This window comes from Protopterus annectens, chromosome 8.part0 (assembly GCF_019279795.1).
Source record: "Protopterus annectens isolate FY-2018-M chromosome 8.part0, PAN1.0, whole genome shotgun sequence".
NCBI classification, from domain to species: Eukaryota; Metazoa; Chordata; order Ceratodontiformes; family Protopteridae; genus Protopterus; species Protopterus annectens.
Window position 1 is genome coordinate 236,131,908 of NC_056741.1, and position 15,656 is coordinate 236,147,563.

General features: G+C 39.3%; 1 protein-coding gene across 1 annotated transcript in view; it reads right to left on the reverse strand.

Moving 5' to 3' along the window:
* Positions 1-15,656, reverse strand: part of LOC122808722 (ephrin type-B receptor 5-like) — a 1,437,003-nt gene that overhangs the window by 18,755 nt on the left and 1,402,592 nt on the right. The window contains exons 12-14 of the mRNA XM_044079715.1: positions 9,838-10,053; positions 9,097-9,246; positions 2,583-2,776 (exon numbers count right to left, since the gene is read on the reverse strand). Of these exons, the coding sequence (XP_043935650.1) occupies positions 2,583-2,776; positions 9,097-9,246; positions 9,838-10,053 (560 nt within the window). The remainder of the gene's footprint in view (positions 1-2,582; positions 2,777-9,096; positions 9,247-9,837; positions 10,054-15,656) is intronic.

Genomic DNA, 15,656 nt, shown 5'->3' on the forward strand with positions numbered 1-15,656 from the left:
AGTTATTATCTACAAAAAGAATGGTGTTTTTATATGCAAATGTCCACTGGCTGTTTTATAAATAGGCAAAATAATAACAGTAACAATAATAATAATTACAATAATAATAATAAAAAGAAACAGTAGAACTACAACAGCAATACAAAAAACATTCTTAAACAAGAAAATGTGAATTTCCCAAATGAAAAACAAATACATTACTACAGATTTAGCTCACAACTTACAAAATCAGTAAGATATTACATTTACACATGTTTAGATTTTGTTTTCTTAATTTCTTAATAAAGAGGACAAAAACTTCATATATTTGCTTGTGTTCTTCTTTCCAGAAATATGGTGTTCTGTAATTCCATTTAGATGCTATATATAAAATAGAATGTCAGCAGCTCAACAGGATGCAGACTCATCTTTGTTGCTAGAAGACCAGAAAGTTGTAGGTTCTATTCCCACTCCAGGTGACTGGATTGCTGTCATTTCAGTGCAGCATTAGAGTGATACTACACTCCTGAGTGTATAGCTCTTTGGACGAGACTTAAAACTGAGGTCCCATGGCATCCACTGAAAAAAGTACTGGAAGTTCCCCGAAGTCCAGGCCAAATTTTCCCCAACTAAATACCACCTCAGGTCTCCCCTGAAAAGAGGCCTCTAGTCTAGTGGGACTAACCATGTCAGCAAACAATTAAAATAAATATCAGCAATATTTTCTTCATGAAGTTTGACCTTAAAATGCACTCATTGCTTCACCATTGGTGATTTTGTAAAACTGTAGTTCACATGATAAAATATTTTTTATCTTGTGACATTTTCAAATGTTACACATACCCCCCTCTCTCTCTCTCTCTATATATATATATATATATATATATGGGTTCACTACATATGACCAAAAGTTCATATGACCGAAGCCCATTTGACTGAGACCAAATGACCGAAAGTTCATTTGACCGAAAACCCATATGACCGAAAACTCATTTGACTAAAAAACAGCACTGGCAGGTATATGCCCTGTTCCCCACTGTAGTGCGACCCTGGAGTGAGAATATAAAGTTAGGGGGGTGTCAGGGGCTCAACCCCCTCTAATTGGGGGGTGTGAGGGGCATAGCCCCCCACATTTTGCAACCAGTTTTTACTGATGTATGTTTTAATGCATTTTTAGTGGATACACATGTATATAATAGTGCATAAACTGCAATTATGTGGGGGGCTATGCCCCCACACCCCCCTAACAATATATTCTAACTCCAGAGTTGCACTACATTGGGGAACAGGGCATATACCTGCCAGTGCTGTTTTTCGGTCAAATGCGTTTTCGGTCATATGCTTTTTCGGTCAAATGAACTTTCAGTCATTTGGTCTCAGTCAAATGGGCTTCGGTCATATGAACTTTCGTTCATATGTAGTGAACCCATATATATATATATATATATATATATATATATATATATATATATATATATATATATATATATATATATATATATATATAGATCAAACCAAAGGGCATATAAATCAAACCAAAGGGTAAAGAGGTCACATAGATAAACCATTTAGTTAAAACTACAAGAAAAAACCTGAAAGTTAGTTTTCACTATGTAAAGCCATAAGCCTATAATTTACACACACATAATGTATACAGTTTTGCAGTAAGGAACCGAGCCATGCTAGGGCAAAAGGTTAAAACTGAGTACTGTTTTTCTTTTGAAAGTGCATCAACGCATATATAAACCTTTGCTGGGTATTCTTGAAAATATTACATAACATGGGTCCAGTTTGGATTTGAGGGCACACAGAATGAAAACCTGATAATGTATCTCTCGTCCTGTACATCGCCTGGATAAATGGCACTGTTATCTTTAGCTTACCATATCAGACTATTTCTCTTTTTTCAGAATCCTGTGACCCACAACCATTCGTCACCTATGCCTGAATCTCCCAGCCATATACATCATTTTGTGACAGTGCTTAGCCTCCACCTGTATACTTGTAATATCTATCATATTATAGCCATGTTTATAATTGTCTCATAATCTGCTTCATACCCACTTCACTACAATATCAGTATTTTCTGCCCTACCTAGGTCTTTCCCTCACCTCAGTTTATTTGAATTGTTAAGCAGTAATTGCATGATCTGTTATCTATCTGACAAATCCACTAATACACCTCTTCAAATGCTCAGTGTTCACTATCTAATAATGTACAAGTATATTTTATACTGTAATAGTTGCTTCTACTTTCATATGAATGAAATCTAATTAGCAAATGTATGTGTAATTGTTAATGTGCATTATTTGATGTCTGTTCATGTATATTTAAAAATGTTTGTAATATGTTGGAGCTTTTCTCCCCAGGCTTCCGCTGGAAACGGGTTTTTGATTAAACCCTGTTGGACAAACCTGGAAAAACAAAAGCAAAATGGAATAAAAATAAAATAAAGATATTGACAATCAAATATATTTTCTAAAGTGTGTGGGTGATACTAGTTTGTAACTCATCTCACTGACAAATGTTAATAAAACAATGTGTCAGATGACTGACATTTTTTTAAAGTGATATTTTCATAGTCTTTAACTTAGCAACTGACCTGTTGGAGGGAGATCCCATTGATTTCAGTCCTGCTGGATTGCGGATCATCTTGTCCAAGGTATTGACAATTTGCTCAAACTTGGGACGCTGCCCTCTCTCTTTTAACCAACAGTCAAGCATTAGCAGGTGTAAAACACTGGGGCAATCTGGTGGTGGTGGAAGGCGGTAGTCCTGTTCAATGGCATTTATGACCTGGCAGGATTAATTAGATTCATTAGATTCAGTAACAAGGTATGAAGATGTGAGATTTATTATGCAGAAAGGTCAGTCAGGAAGCAGTCAATTAAAAACAAAATGGCAACTGTATGATTTCTTACTTCAGTATACGTTTCTGCAAGAGAACAATAAAAGAGAAAGGCACTGCATTTTTTATACATTTTCTCATAAAAACTTGCTTCTTGTCTTAAGTGATTTTATTCATATGATATGCTAATTTCACAACAAAACTTAATGTAGACTTATTTTGGCTATACTCAAGTGTTTTTTGATGGGTCTATTTCAGACATAAGAGGATGTCTCCCTATAATGTTTGTTAGAAGATACCTGCTAAGGCATATTTAAAAATGGGAAGAATATATCTTTTTGGTTTTAAATGACTTTAGACATACGTCTAATACAACAAGATCATCCCTTTTATAATCATTCACCAAGTGGCATACTTACGTGACACTGTGCAGAACAGCAGCCTCCATTTGTGGCCTGCAGTGGTATTCAGATTGCAATGACCCTTCTAATTTTAAAGATGCAATAATAATTATCTGAAACAACAGCTCTAACTGAAAAGGTACAGTGATATTCTTGTTGTACATTATGGTGTCAAGCCACAAACAACCAAATGCTATTTCAGTAAATGTGTTTATGCAGAAGTTTTTTTTTTTTCTTATGTAAATGTGCATTTGATTTCTTTTAGTTTTCATTAGCTGATTATGATGCTTATTATTTCAGTTCTGTACTTTTAGTGCATATGTGTGTGTGTGTGTGTGTGTGTGTGTGTTTGTTGCATTTTCAATAAAACAGAGACCAGGATTGAAAGACAAACACTGCATAGCATAGCTCTAGCTCTCAATGCATCTGCTGTGCATAAAGCTACTATAGCTAATCAGACACATATTAGGCATTGAACAACACCAGCAGTCTGAACAAAGGGCCATACAGTTACATAGAGGTGTAGTGATAATGCATAATCTGTGCTACAGTAAGGCTCTTGACCAATTTGACGGATGTCACAGCTGAGAGCTGCTGGCATTAGCTGCATTATTTGGAAAGGAGACACAGCAATTTAACAAAGGTGCTTACGGACAAATAGAAAGGCGGTATTTTGCAGCTGCCACATCAACAAGTGTATGTATGCACAGCAAAGTATCAACCTTGTTCATAATGGAAATGGGGTAGAACAGCAAACAGAGATAGGCACACAAGGGTAACCATAAGATATGAAAGGTGAGGGGGAATGGAGACTATTTTTGTAGGGAAAGAGACCTTTTGTAGGATTTACAAAAGAAGGTTAGGTGGAGAAGGTGAAGGGGTAGAGATGGATGGCTGTGTTTGGAACAGAGGGAGAAGGACAGGTAACTGGGGCAGATAGATTAACACAGAACACAGACTCAGCCACACAATGATGGTATATACACAAAGATGGAGAGGACAGTGGAAGGACACATATGAGAAGAGGGTGGAGAAGTGGTTATGGGGAGTTGGATAATTTATTTATTTATTTAACATTTGTTGACCGGGAATGTCCGACTAGGTTCTTAATGAACATATAAATGAGGGAACACACATAAAGGAGGGGAAAGCATCAAGATAGAGAGATTAAGACAGTGGGGGACTGGCATTGCTGAATGCCAGGCTATCTCAGTGCGTAAGAATCCCAGGCATTGCTCACCTGGATGGTGGATATTATGGACCAGCTGCTCTCTTGATAGTCCAATAGGTATGGCCTACTGGTTAAATGACTCACTAGCAATACCAGAAAGTACTTCATATTGATGAGATGAGTACCCAGTTGCTATTGTACCTTAACAGCCACAAGTTTCTGCAACTGACTCTAGAAGGTCAAAGAATACTCCTTGGTCCACTTTCAGAGGAGGAGCCTTTACCTTACCATAAAAAGCATAGATGCTGGATGCCACTTGTGGTCACCTCCAGCAAGAAAACTGTCAACCACTGGTGATCAAGAAGCAGAGGCATTGACCTCTTCCTCTTTCACAACTGGACCTGCAAAAAAATGACACAGTGAGAATACTGTTTGCACAAATATGCAAACACAGCTGCAGTTGTGCAGTGGACTGGCATATATATCATACACACCCCTTGCTGCTGCCAGAGGCACTTTCACCTTCTGCAGCACTCAAACATATTCATCCACTGCTTCTTCGCTGCTGAAAAACAATGTTCTCTTAAATATATCTATAGCACCCTTAAGATAATAAAAGACAGCAGTACTAAAAAAATACATGAGATATATTTCAGGCACTCTCTCTTCTAGATTCCTTGACTCCCATGGATGAAACAGTTTGAGGTGGCACTGCATTAGGACACTTACCTACAATGGCACTGCTCAACAGAACGGGTGACGTGAATGACACTAGTCACCATTTAACAAGCTCATGCCAGGCAGCCAGGTTTTGCAATGGGTCATCATAATTGACAACAGGTGGTCCCTGTTCACTAAAGTTCCAGTACAGGAAGAACAGGAAAACCCTGATCTCTTTGAAACATCATGCTGGAGACCTGCATTCTTCACTCCCTGAAGGAGCCAAGGCCACTTAATTGAGTACACTTGAGGAACAGATGGGCAGCTCCGTGCACATGGACATGTTTGTGCACCACATATTGCACAATATAGCACTGTTCTGCAGCACTAACACGAGCATAGCACTACAATGTGCTGTTACAGGCATACACAAACTGCATGCATGAGTACATTGGTCCAAAGCTTCTAGGCCACTGTAATGCAAGCAGCTAGCATGTCAATGGTTTGATAATACACTGCACATCAGCAGCAATTGACATACATGGTGGTAACTTCTTTGGCACAGCCACCACTTAAACTGGCAGTTGTTAGCATGAAAAAAAAAGACATTGGTGTCATTTTCACAAATACAATTGTTAAAAAGAAAACTTTCAGTAAAGATTCTGTAGAATTGGAGCTACACAAAATTAAAGATGGAGTACTTCATCAAGAACAGCAGACCCCTGCGGTGGATGTCAGTGACAGTAGGCCAATGTTATGGTGTATGAGTAACTGGGAACCCATGACACGGACAAGACACTGTACAGTCTGCCTGTAGACAGGTGCTTTGGTGTATGAGTAACTGGGAACCCATGACACTGACAAGGCACTGTACAGTCTGCCTGTAGACAGGTGCTTGCTGTCAGTATGCGCTGGAGTAATCTATGGTGAAGAATTACTACCAAGCCAAAGTCTTGAAGGAGGCCAGATGTTCTTATAGTGCACACAGGGGGGCCACAGTAGAGAAATTACTTCAAATTAAGTATAGCTGATGCTGTTGAAGGCATAGTGATGGTAGCAAAATCCATGGCTGCACCTCAAGATGTGGCTCTCTGAAGCCAATAACCTATGAGCAGGACAGACCATACACACAGGCCAGTTAGGTGGCTGCATAGAGTGTCATGCCTGTAGGGCACTCTTCCTACATTTATTTATTAGAGCAATGAAATATCATTTCTTTGCTCAATAAATAAATAAACAAATAAACAAATCACCCTTTGTAAAAGAAAATGTGCCCCCAGGACAGTGGGCACTCCAAAGGGTGGTGCTTCAGTTGACTTGACATTCAAACCACATAATGTTAGGGTTGAGCATTGTGACGGCATGCAGTGGAGACCTTGCATCTTTCAAATGCAGGCGTAAAGCCATAAGAAAGAGTTCTTTTCTAAGAAATAGAAGAAATTAGTCAAGAAGTATATATCTTTAATTGGAAACAGCGGTGAGATAACTGCTATTATTATTTTCAGTGTGATACTGGCAATGCCTGACCAGATATTTTAGGCAAGATTTCTGGCTTTGTGATTTATGTGGAGCAACCGGGCAACTTTTATATGGTAGTAAAATAATATTACAAAGGCATTAGACATTGTGGCTGTAACTGCAGGGTCATGATGGGATTTAATTGAATGAATGTTATCTGCTCAGTTTAAAAATTCTCTCTCTGGCTTTGCAGGACTACTGCGCAATTTTGTGAAGTAAGATGGACTACTTAACTCGACACCTGATATGCACAGACAGAGTAGATATTATTGCTGTGGCTATCTGTGGAGAAAAATGACTTACTGCTTGTTGATGTTTGCTTATTATTTTGGCTTTGTCAGACACCACGCTGATGGATCTCCAGCTTATCCACAAAACAAAGCACCAGAATTACCCATTTTAGAGACTTAAACCTTGCCTGTGATGTAAATAGGACTTGCTGGAGAGACATCATGTATTTATCCCAGAGAATACTTCTTCTCTGGAACAGGCTGTCCATCCACATGAAACAGAGTTCCTCCCTAACCCAATTCAAGTGTAACTTGGACAACTGAATGGGGAACAGGAAATCCACCCCTGGCTTGGCACCCATGTCTCTACTGGTCACAGGCAGCCTATAAATGGTTCATCTCCCAGGCCCTTGCTTGTACATGCTTCATCTCCAAAACCCCTGCTTTCATTTATCAAGGGTACCAGGACTTGTCAGAGAACTGGGATGCTTGGCTAGGCTTAAAAAGCCCTTGTGATAATTAGCCTAGTATACAACTATGAACCTAAACAAACAAAAAAAATTGTTAACCTTAAGAGGATCTTTAAAAGTCACTCAATATTACTAAGATACATTCAAGAGGTTGGAGGGTTGGTATAATGCTTAAGATGTTTATCTCAGAGACATAAGGTACAAAGTATGATTCTTAGCTTTGAAAGGGAAATTGGCTGGGGTCTATATCAGAATATCGAAGTATTAAAACTTTGAATGTTCTGATATTGAACACTATTCAGCAAACGCTAAGAATAACGAAGCTGCAGAACAGCTAATTCTTTCCTCGGGAAAGAATTCTGTTGGCCATTTCTGTGGCTTCGCTATTCTTAGCACTGTGGTGGAAAGTTACGGATTGGGTTCAGGTAAGTGTGCGACTGTTTGTACGTTAGGGATAGGGGCGGGTTACGTGAGTTAGGGTTAGGGCGCGGGTTAGGCGTGTGTGTGATAGTGACAGACTTTAGGGTTAGGGGCCGTTTAAGTGAGTTAGGGTTAGGGCACGGGTTAGGTGAGTGTGCGATAGTGACGGACCTTAGGGTTAGGGTTTGGGTTAAGGTAAGTGGGTAGATAGTAGTGTATGTTTAGTTTAGTGTAGTGTTAGATGTATGAATTTAAGTGTATGTGTGTGGTTGCTGTTTGTCTGATGTGGTTGTGTTGTGTTGTATGTGTCAGAGCAGCGAATTTTTTCCATGTGAAAAAATTTGCTGTTCTGAATGTTCGATATTTTCATGTTTAGATGTTTTGGGGCCGATGAAATAGCGTTCGCTATTTTCATCTTTCGATAATATGATATAAATGCATTGGCTAGGCTTAAAATGGTCAACAAGGGTAGCTATCCTAGTATCATCTATAAGATGCAAAGGAATATCTTTAAAGGAGAGTTTGTAAACAAAAAACACTTCCAAAAGTAAGGTCAGAGTTTTTGTCTGAGGCCTGAAGCTGCATTTTGTGTCAGTCTTTCTGAAGTACACTTTCCAGATGTTCAGCTGTTTGGGCTTTGAAGACTACAACTTATCCTCTTATCACTTCTCCCTCTTCTTTTAGTTTAACAAAATATGGCATGTGTGTTATAGATTTTAGGACACCATAATGCCAGAGCTGCCATGTCATAGAGCTTAGTTCTTTATTTTAGTTCCTGTCTGGAGTGCCTTCTGTATAGGGACTTCATGTCCACCCTGTCTACATATTGCTTTTTACCAGGTACTCTGGTTTCTCTAACATTCCTAAGATATACTGTAGGTAAACTGCTGATTCTCTAAATTGCATTTTGTGTGTGTGTGTGTGTGTGTGTGTGTGTGTGTGTGTGTGTGTGTGTGTGTGTGTGTGTGTGTGTGTGTGTACACGTGTGTGTGTGTGTGTGTGTGTGTGTGTGTGTGTGTGTGTGTGTGTGTGTGTGTGTGTGTGTGTGCATGTGTGTGTATCTGAGTGCTGATCCTGCAACACACTGTTGTTCTGTCCAGGATTATTTTCTTTGTCTTGTGCTCATTGAGTACCAGGATATTGCCCAGCTCTCATACTATCCTAAATTAAGTAAAGTATTTTAAGAGAATGAATGTTGGAAGTTAAAGATTATGTACAGAAACATGCGTTCTCATCTTCTCAGGAGGTGCCATCAAACAGTTGTAAAAGGCATCATTATCAGTGATTAAAAAAGAGAGAGAGAGACAGATGTAAAATGAACACAGGCAAAACTCCCTAAAAATAACATTGCCATTAGTACAACAAACATTTACTGATTTCTACTTTTATGAAACTTACATCTTGATTGGTCATATCCCAATACGGCCTCTCACCATAGGACATCACTTCCCACATGACAATTCCATAGCTCCAGACATCACTAGCAGAGGTAAATTTGCGGTATTGGATTGCTTCAGGAGCTGTCCATCGGATTGGGATTTTTCCTCCCTAACAAAAATAAAAGTTGCATGTAAGGTAGTATTTCAACTGAACTCAAGACTTTGCATCCTGTTCCTTCCTATAGCCACATAAAATCATGTGACCACTGCATGCTTACTTAATATATTGTAGTCATTCAAATATTCAGAACCCTCAAATTCAACAGAGTAACAGCTACAGTGTAAGAATCATGTAGTGCTGAGTTTTTTAGATGTGAATTCTGAAAGTGACCTAAGTTTAGAATACACTTTGTTATCTCCTGTTTAAAAGAGTGTACACTGTGTCTCATCCATAATTGTTGCATCCTAGTTATGGGTTTATACTCCATGAGAAGACAATGTTACTTCTGACAATAAAAATGTTTTGCTCTTTTTATTCACAGAGGAGGTGTTCTTACTTTAATTACACGTGCTTAGCATTTTAATGAGAGTTGCACCACTGCGTTAAGAAGGGTAACATCAGGGAGCAAACTTATTATAAAGATTTCCCATTCCTTCCCATTCTTATTCTTCCGTGAAATTCCAACCACAGAACAGATATCGTTTGGCCTTAGCCATCTGTATGTACTGCCTGCCCACAGAAATGAACAAATCTCCTTACCAATGCGCTTGTGTAGGTGGGGTTGGAGGCTTCATCTTCTAGGAAACGTGAAAGACCAAAGTCTGACACCTTACAGACCAAGTTGCTGTTCACCAGGATGTTGCGAGCAGCCAGGTCACGGTGAACATAACTCATTTCAGCCAGGTACTTCATCCCAGAAGCAATTCCACGCAGCATTCCCACCAGCTGTATTACACTGAATTGTCCTTCATTTTGCTGTAAAAGTGAAAAAAAATGCATTGCATATTATAATGTATCTTTAACAGAACACATTATCATCACTGTTGATTTATTTTTAGTTTGCTGTTATAATCTAACTGCTATCAAAGGAAAATGATGTGGTGGACCCAGATTTGTTAAAAAAATGCAATGAGCTGGGTCCTGGCAGATATGTAGTATTATCACTTGTAGTACTTATAAGGTGGGTTTGAAATAAGTGAGAGGACTGAAAAATGGTAAGTGAGCAGAGAGTCATATGGATTGGAAGGGACAGAATGTCACATGTATGTATGTATGTATGTTCTTACGTTTCTGCAGGTGATGACTGTCTCCTGGTTAGCACCTACCCCTACTAACTGCTGTAGTGGCTTTACCAGAGAAATAGGGAGAGGTGCGTAAGTCATGGGGTGCTTAATAACATTATATTGTTGCATTAGTGTATGTGTGTGTGTGTGTGTGTGTGTGTGTGTGTGTGTGTGTGTGTGTGTGTGTGCGTGTGTGCGTGCACGTGTGTGCGTGTACACGTGTGTGTGGTTGTGTGTGTGTGTGTGTGTGTGTGTACACATGCACGTGTGCGTGTGTGCATGCACATGTGTGTGTGTGTGCACCTGTGTGGTTGTGTGTGTGTGTGTGTGTGTGTGTTATAGTACTATGTAGGGTGGTTTCTGACAAACCAAGCAGTCACTCACTGGAGTCAGGTCTGTGACTTAAAAATCATATCTAATGGCAAATACAGAAAGTTCAGAAAATAAATCCAGGTCTTCTGAAAGAAGTAATTCTGTAATTCCAACATAAATCAATTTACTTTTCAGGCAGGCTTTCTCATGGTGCAGCAAAGTTTTACACTTTCATTCAATGTTCATTTCTAAATAGTACTCTGGCAAAGTACCTGGCAAAAATAAAATAGTACTTAAAAGACCTCTAGATAGCAAAGGAGCTGTCTTTCCCGTTCTAGCAAAGACACAGCCTATGCACCTCAAAGCTCTATCATTATACTTCGTCTCCTACAGACTGTTTAGGGGAGATCTATACCTGACATACAAGGCATCCTTTTAACCCGGTCTGATGGAGGTTTTGCATATCCATAAAATGAATAACATCAGAACTACCCAATTTAGGGATTTAAACCTTGCTTGCAACATAAATAGGATATGTTGGAGGGACAGGCATGTGTCACAGAGAATACTCCTTATCTGTAATAGGCTTGTCATGCATGTAAAGCAGAGTTCTTCCCTAACCCTATTTAAGTGTAACCTGGACCAGAGGATGGGAAATCATAAATTCATCCCTGGTCTGTGTTTCTAACACTTGACCACCCATGCTCTAGATTACGTATACCCCTTAAAATAATCTCTAGGGTACCAAAACTTGCAGGATACATTTGGGATGCATGGCTAGGCTTATAAAAGCCCATGTGGTCTTTAACCTAGTATACACAACAAAACAGTCTTATCTTCAGTTTCAAAACAAGGAGCAACAAAACAACTCTACCTTCTACTCAGGCAGTAATAATTCCAGTTGGCTTCTCCCCTCAAATGGCAGGTCCATTCCATCATAGGGATATCCTCTGAATTGCCTTCATTGTACCTACTGGTTTATGTAACTCCAAGAATCATCCTGCCTGAACCCTCCTCAGGCTGAAAAGTCATGAATCTGTTGTGCACTAGGATACTGTGACTTAAATATAGTATGTGTAGCATATGTATGTATATATAAGGTCATAACTTCATAGGTAACTACTAGGCTAGCTGCCCTTGTATGTCATTTTAAGCCTATCTAATTTCCCTTTTTGTGCTTGAAATAACCGGTCTCATTTTGCAATAGATTGGCTTTGCCTATCCCATGTTTGATAATTATATATTACCCCTAATAAGAATAACTGGGATCATACCATATATTATTTGAGAGGACCTATGTATAATGTGTGTGTGTGTGTGTGTGTGTGTGTGTGTGTGTGTGTATATATATATATATATATATATATATATATATATATATATATATATATATATATCTCAAGCACAAACTTGATGAGTGGATGGGAAACCACAAATTTGTCCCAGGGTTCCACTGTGTCCCTCATTGACAGGGGCGACAAGTGTGACTGAGGTTTCTTTTTGGGGATAAACTCTTGACTAGGCTTGTAAGGGCCCCAGGGCCATTAGTGTAGTAACCTCCTATGATCCTGTATATACATAGGTGGGGGTGGCCACGGTGAAGCAAGAGGTTCTCCATTCGTTTCTCGGCTGGGGTGCCTTCTGTGCTGAGTCTGCATGTCCTCCCTGCAGTCATGTGGGTTTCCTACCACATTCCAAAGACATACAGTAGGTGGATTGGGCATTCTAAATTGTCTGTAGGTGTGTGCACATGTGTGTGTGTGTGTGTGTGTGTGTGTGTGTGTGTGTGTGTGTGTGTGTGTGTGTGTGTGTGTGTGTGTGTGTGTGTGTGTGTGTGTGTGTCTACGTGTATGAATGAGTAGTATGGATGAACTATGTGGCAGAGATAGCCACCCGGCAGTGTAAACCTTGGCTTGAGATGATTGTCACCGTTGAAGTGACACCCTGATCTCATGTGCAAAATGAGAAAAAAGGGGTTGAGGATAGATGGATGGATGGATTTATACATGGGTGTCATTGGTTTGGGTGTCATTGTGACACACATTTATCACGTGCTACTGATTTTGGTAATTTTCATTGGTGGTGAAAGTGGTCGCATTATGTTAGCAGCTCAATTGTAATACACTTAACATTTCCTCTTTCTTCACAGTTGTGCAACTGTGGAGGTAGTATATTTAACTTATGGGGGTGTGGGGGGTGTAACGAAAAGAGATACTGCCAGCCCAGCTAGCTGGAATTTTGTAAATATCTATATATCATTGGTGAATATCGAACTGATTTATATAAGATGCTTGTGTTACAAATGTATTAAAACTGTATGTCATCTGTATATCAAACTGCTTGTACAGATGGATGCGTGTATGTGTGTGTGTGTGTGTGTGTGTGTGTGTGTGTGTGTGTGTGTGTTGAAAAGGTTTTTGTAAAATGCTTGTGTTTAAAATGGATACACAGTGTGCCTTACTGGATGAGAACAGAAATGTACATGCACTATTGTAAATGTTTAAATGTATATATTTTAACAGCGGAAACTGGAATACAAGAGATTAACTTCAGTCCAGAAACCTTCAGAAAAATAATTGAAATTAGATGGCACATTTCAATTTTCAATGCCGCAAGAGACACAATGTCTGTACTAGGAAATGTTCTGTATTGTCTTTAGGATGAACTAATTACTAGTCTTGAAAGCATGAAAGAATGCAATTGTTTTACGACTTCCAGAATTTGCCAGAGATCTGAGGAGAAACCCTTGTCTGTATATTTTTACAGGTAGATGCTAAATACTGCCAGTTTCATCAATGGTTGTTTGGTCTGGGGACTAGAAGTCAGATGACAAGAAGTGATATCACTCTGCAAGCTATCCTAGCAGTAATATTTGACATATTATTTTTGAGAAGTCTCTTAGTGAGACAGAGCATTCTGTATTCTGTTTTGGACCTGACAACAGCTGGAAGACCCATTCACCACATCTGCCTTGCTCTCTTAGTAAGTTCTTAGGTTATAGTATAATTCTCTTAGATTCAGTCAGGAATATAGTGAGTAGCTTAGTTTAGATATTTTTCTTTATTTATTTGAGACTGTCCTGCAATGTTGTTTTAAATATTTCCTGTGGTTTTGAACTCTAATGTCACTGTGAATATATTTAGTATTGTCTTTTTCTTTTATTATTAATTATTAAATATATTTTAACCTTTCATTGTAGCTGATCTTAGTAGAGATATTTAAGTTTTGAAAGTACTTGAATATTTATTTTGTGACACTGTGTGGACCACTCCTAACAGCCTTGCTCTTGGTCAAACTACCATTTGTGTTAATATTAATATGACCCAGTAAGACTGAACATCCTTTGTTAAAGGCCTTAAAGTAGCTGATAAGGAGTGACTGGTGGCACTAACTACCTTATAGTCTGGGCAGAAGGGAGCATAGCTAGTAAACCTGTGCCAGCCTTTCCCAGGTGTGTGTGTGTGTGTGTGTGTGTGTGTGTGTGTGTGTGTAAATCAAACCTCAAAGTGTGTGTGTAAATCAAACCTCAAAGTGTGTGTGTGTGTGTGTGTGTGTGTGTGTGTGTGTGTGTGTGTGTGTGTCTGTCAGCTACTTGGGCATGGACATGCAGCACTGGTTGGACAGAGAGGGTGCTGGGGGTATTGGCATGGTCCCTCAGCTGAGATCTCAACTCTGTAGCTGTGCCAGTGGGGGATCTTACTGGGGATCTGGAGAAAGAGGGAGAAACCAGACTTAGATTGACTGTGGTCTCTGTGTGCTCTTGGCGGAAATTGCACTTGATGCAGAGAGCTGCATCTGGAAATACTGTGTGTGTACTTGTCATCCTCCCAGTGTATGTCCCCAGTGGTACCAGTGGTGAGGACTGAAACTCCTTGATTACTGGTCCAGTGGAGGGTCGTCGGGTGGGGGGGGAACAATGTATGATCACTTTTCTTTGATGTTTTTTGGTTCTGACTGTTGTGATTGCCAGTGAACGGTATGATGTAATTTCTTTGGAACAAATGTCATTGGTGATTTAAGGAAATATAGACACAACACACACACACACACACACACACACACACACACACACACACACATATATATATATATATATATATATATATATATATAGGTTTATGACACACTACTGAATGACACTATTATTGAGCCACAACACACTTACTAAAACAGAAGTATACTGAAATCATACTTACTAACAACACCTAATACAGTGTTCATAGGTTCATAGGTGTAGGGGATTTACTGACTGCTTCTGTCAGAGACATAGACTGGGGTGAATTTCCATGGTCAAGTTGTGCTTAAATAGGGATGGGGAGGAACTCTGCTTCACATGAATGGGGAGCCTATTCCAAAGAAGGGGTAGTCTCTGGGATACATATGTGTCTCTCCCTAGCAGGTCCAATTTATGTTGCAAGCAAAATTTAGGTCTTATTCTAGTAGTTCTGATGCCATTTATTTTGTGGATGTGTAAAAGGTTCATTAAAACAGGGTTTAGGGATGCCTTGTATGCCAGGCAAAAATCACCTCTCATTAGTCTGTATGACACTGAGTAAAGAGACAGGGAGCTGAGGTGATTAGCATAGGACATTGTGTTTACTCTCTGTATTCTTTTAATATGGAACCTTTGTGGATGTTCCAATTGCTGCATGTGTCTGTTCAGGTACCGAAGGGGGCATTATACTGCATGATGGGTATGAGGAGGGTTGAGCACAGTGGTATGATGAACACTTTGTACCTAAATGCCATGCCCTTGCTTATAAGTTGAGGAACATAAAATAATTTTCTTACTACCTTGGAAATATGTTGTTTGAAGGCTAGGTTACTATCTACATGAGTTCTCAGATTCCTGACTAGTGAATCAAATTTTAGGGGTGTTTTATTGTGAGTGTAATTACCTGGGTGGCTGACTTCCCAAAAGGTACTATAATGCATTTCTTGGTACTGAGTTTTAAGTCATGGCTTTGGCACCAAATGTTTGTC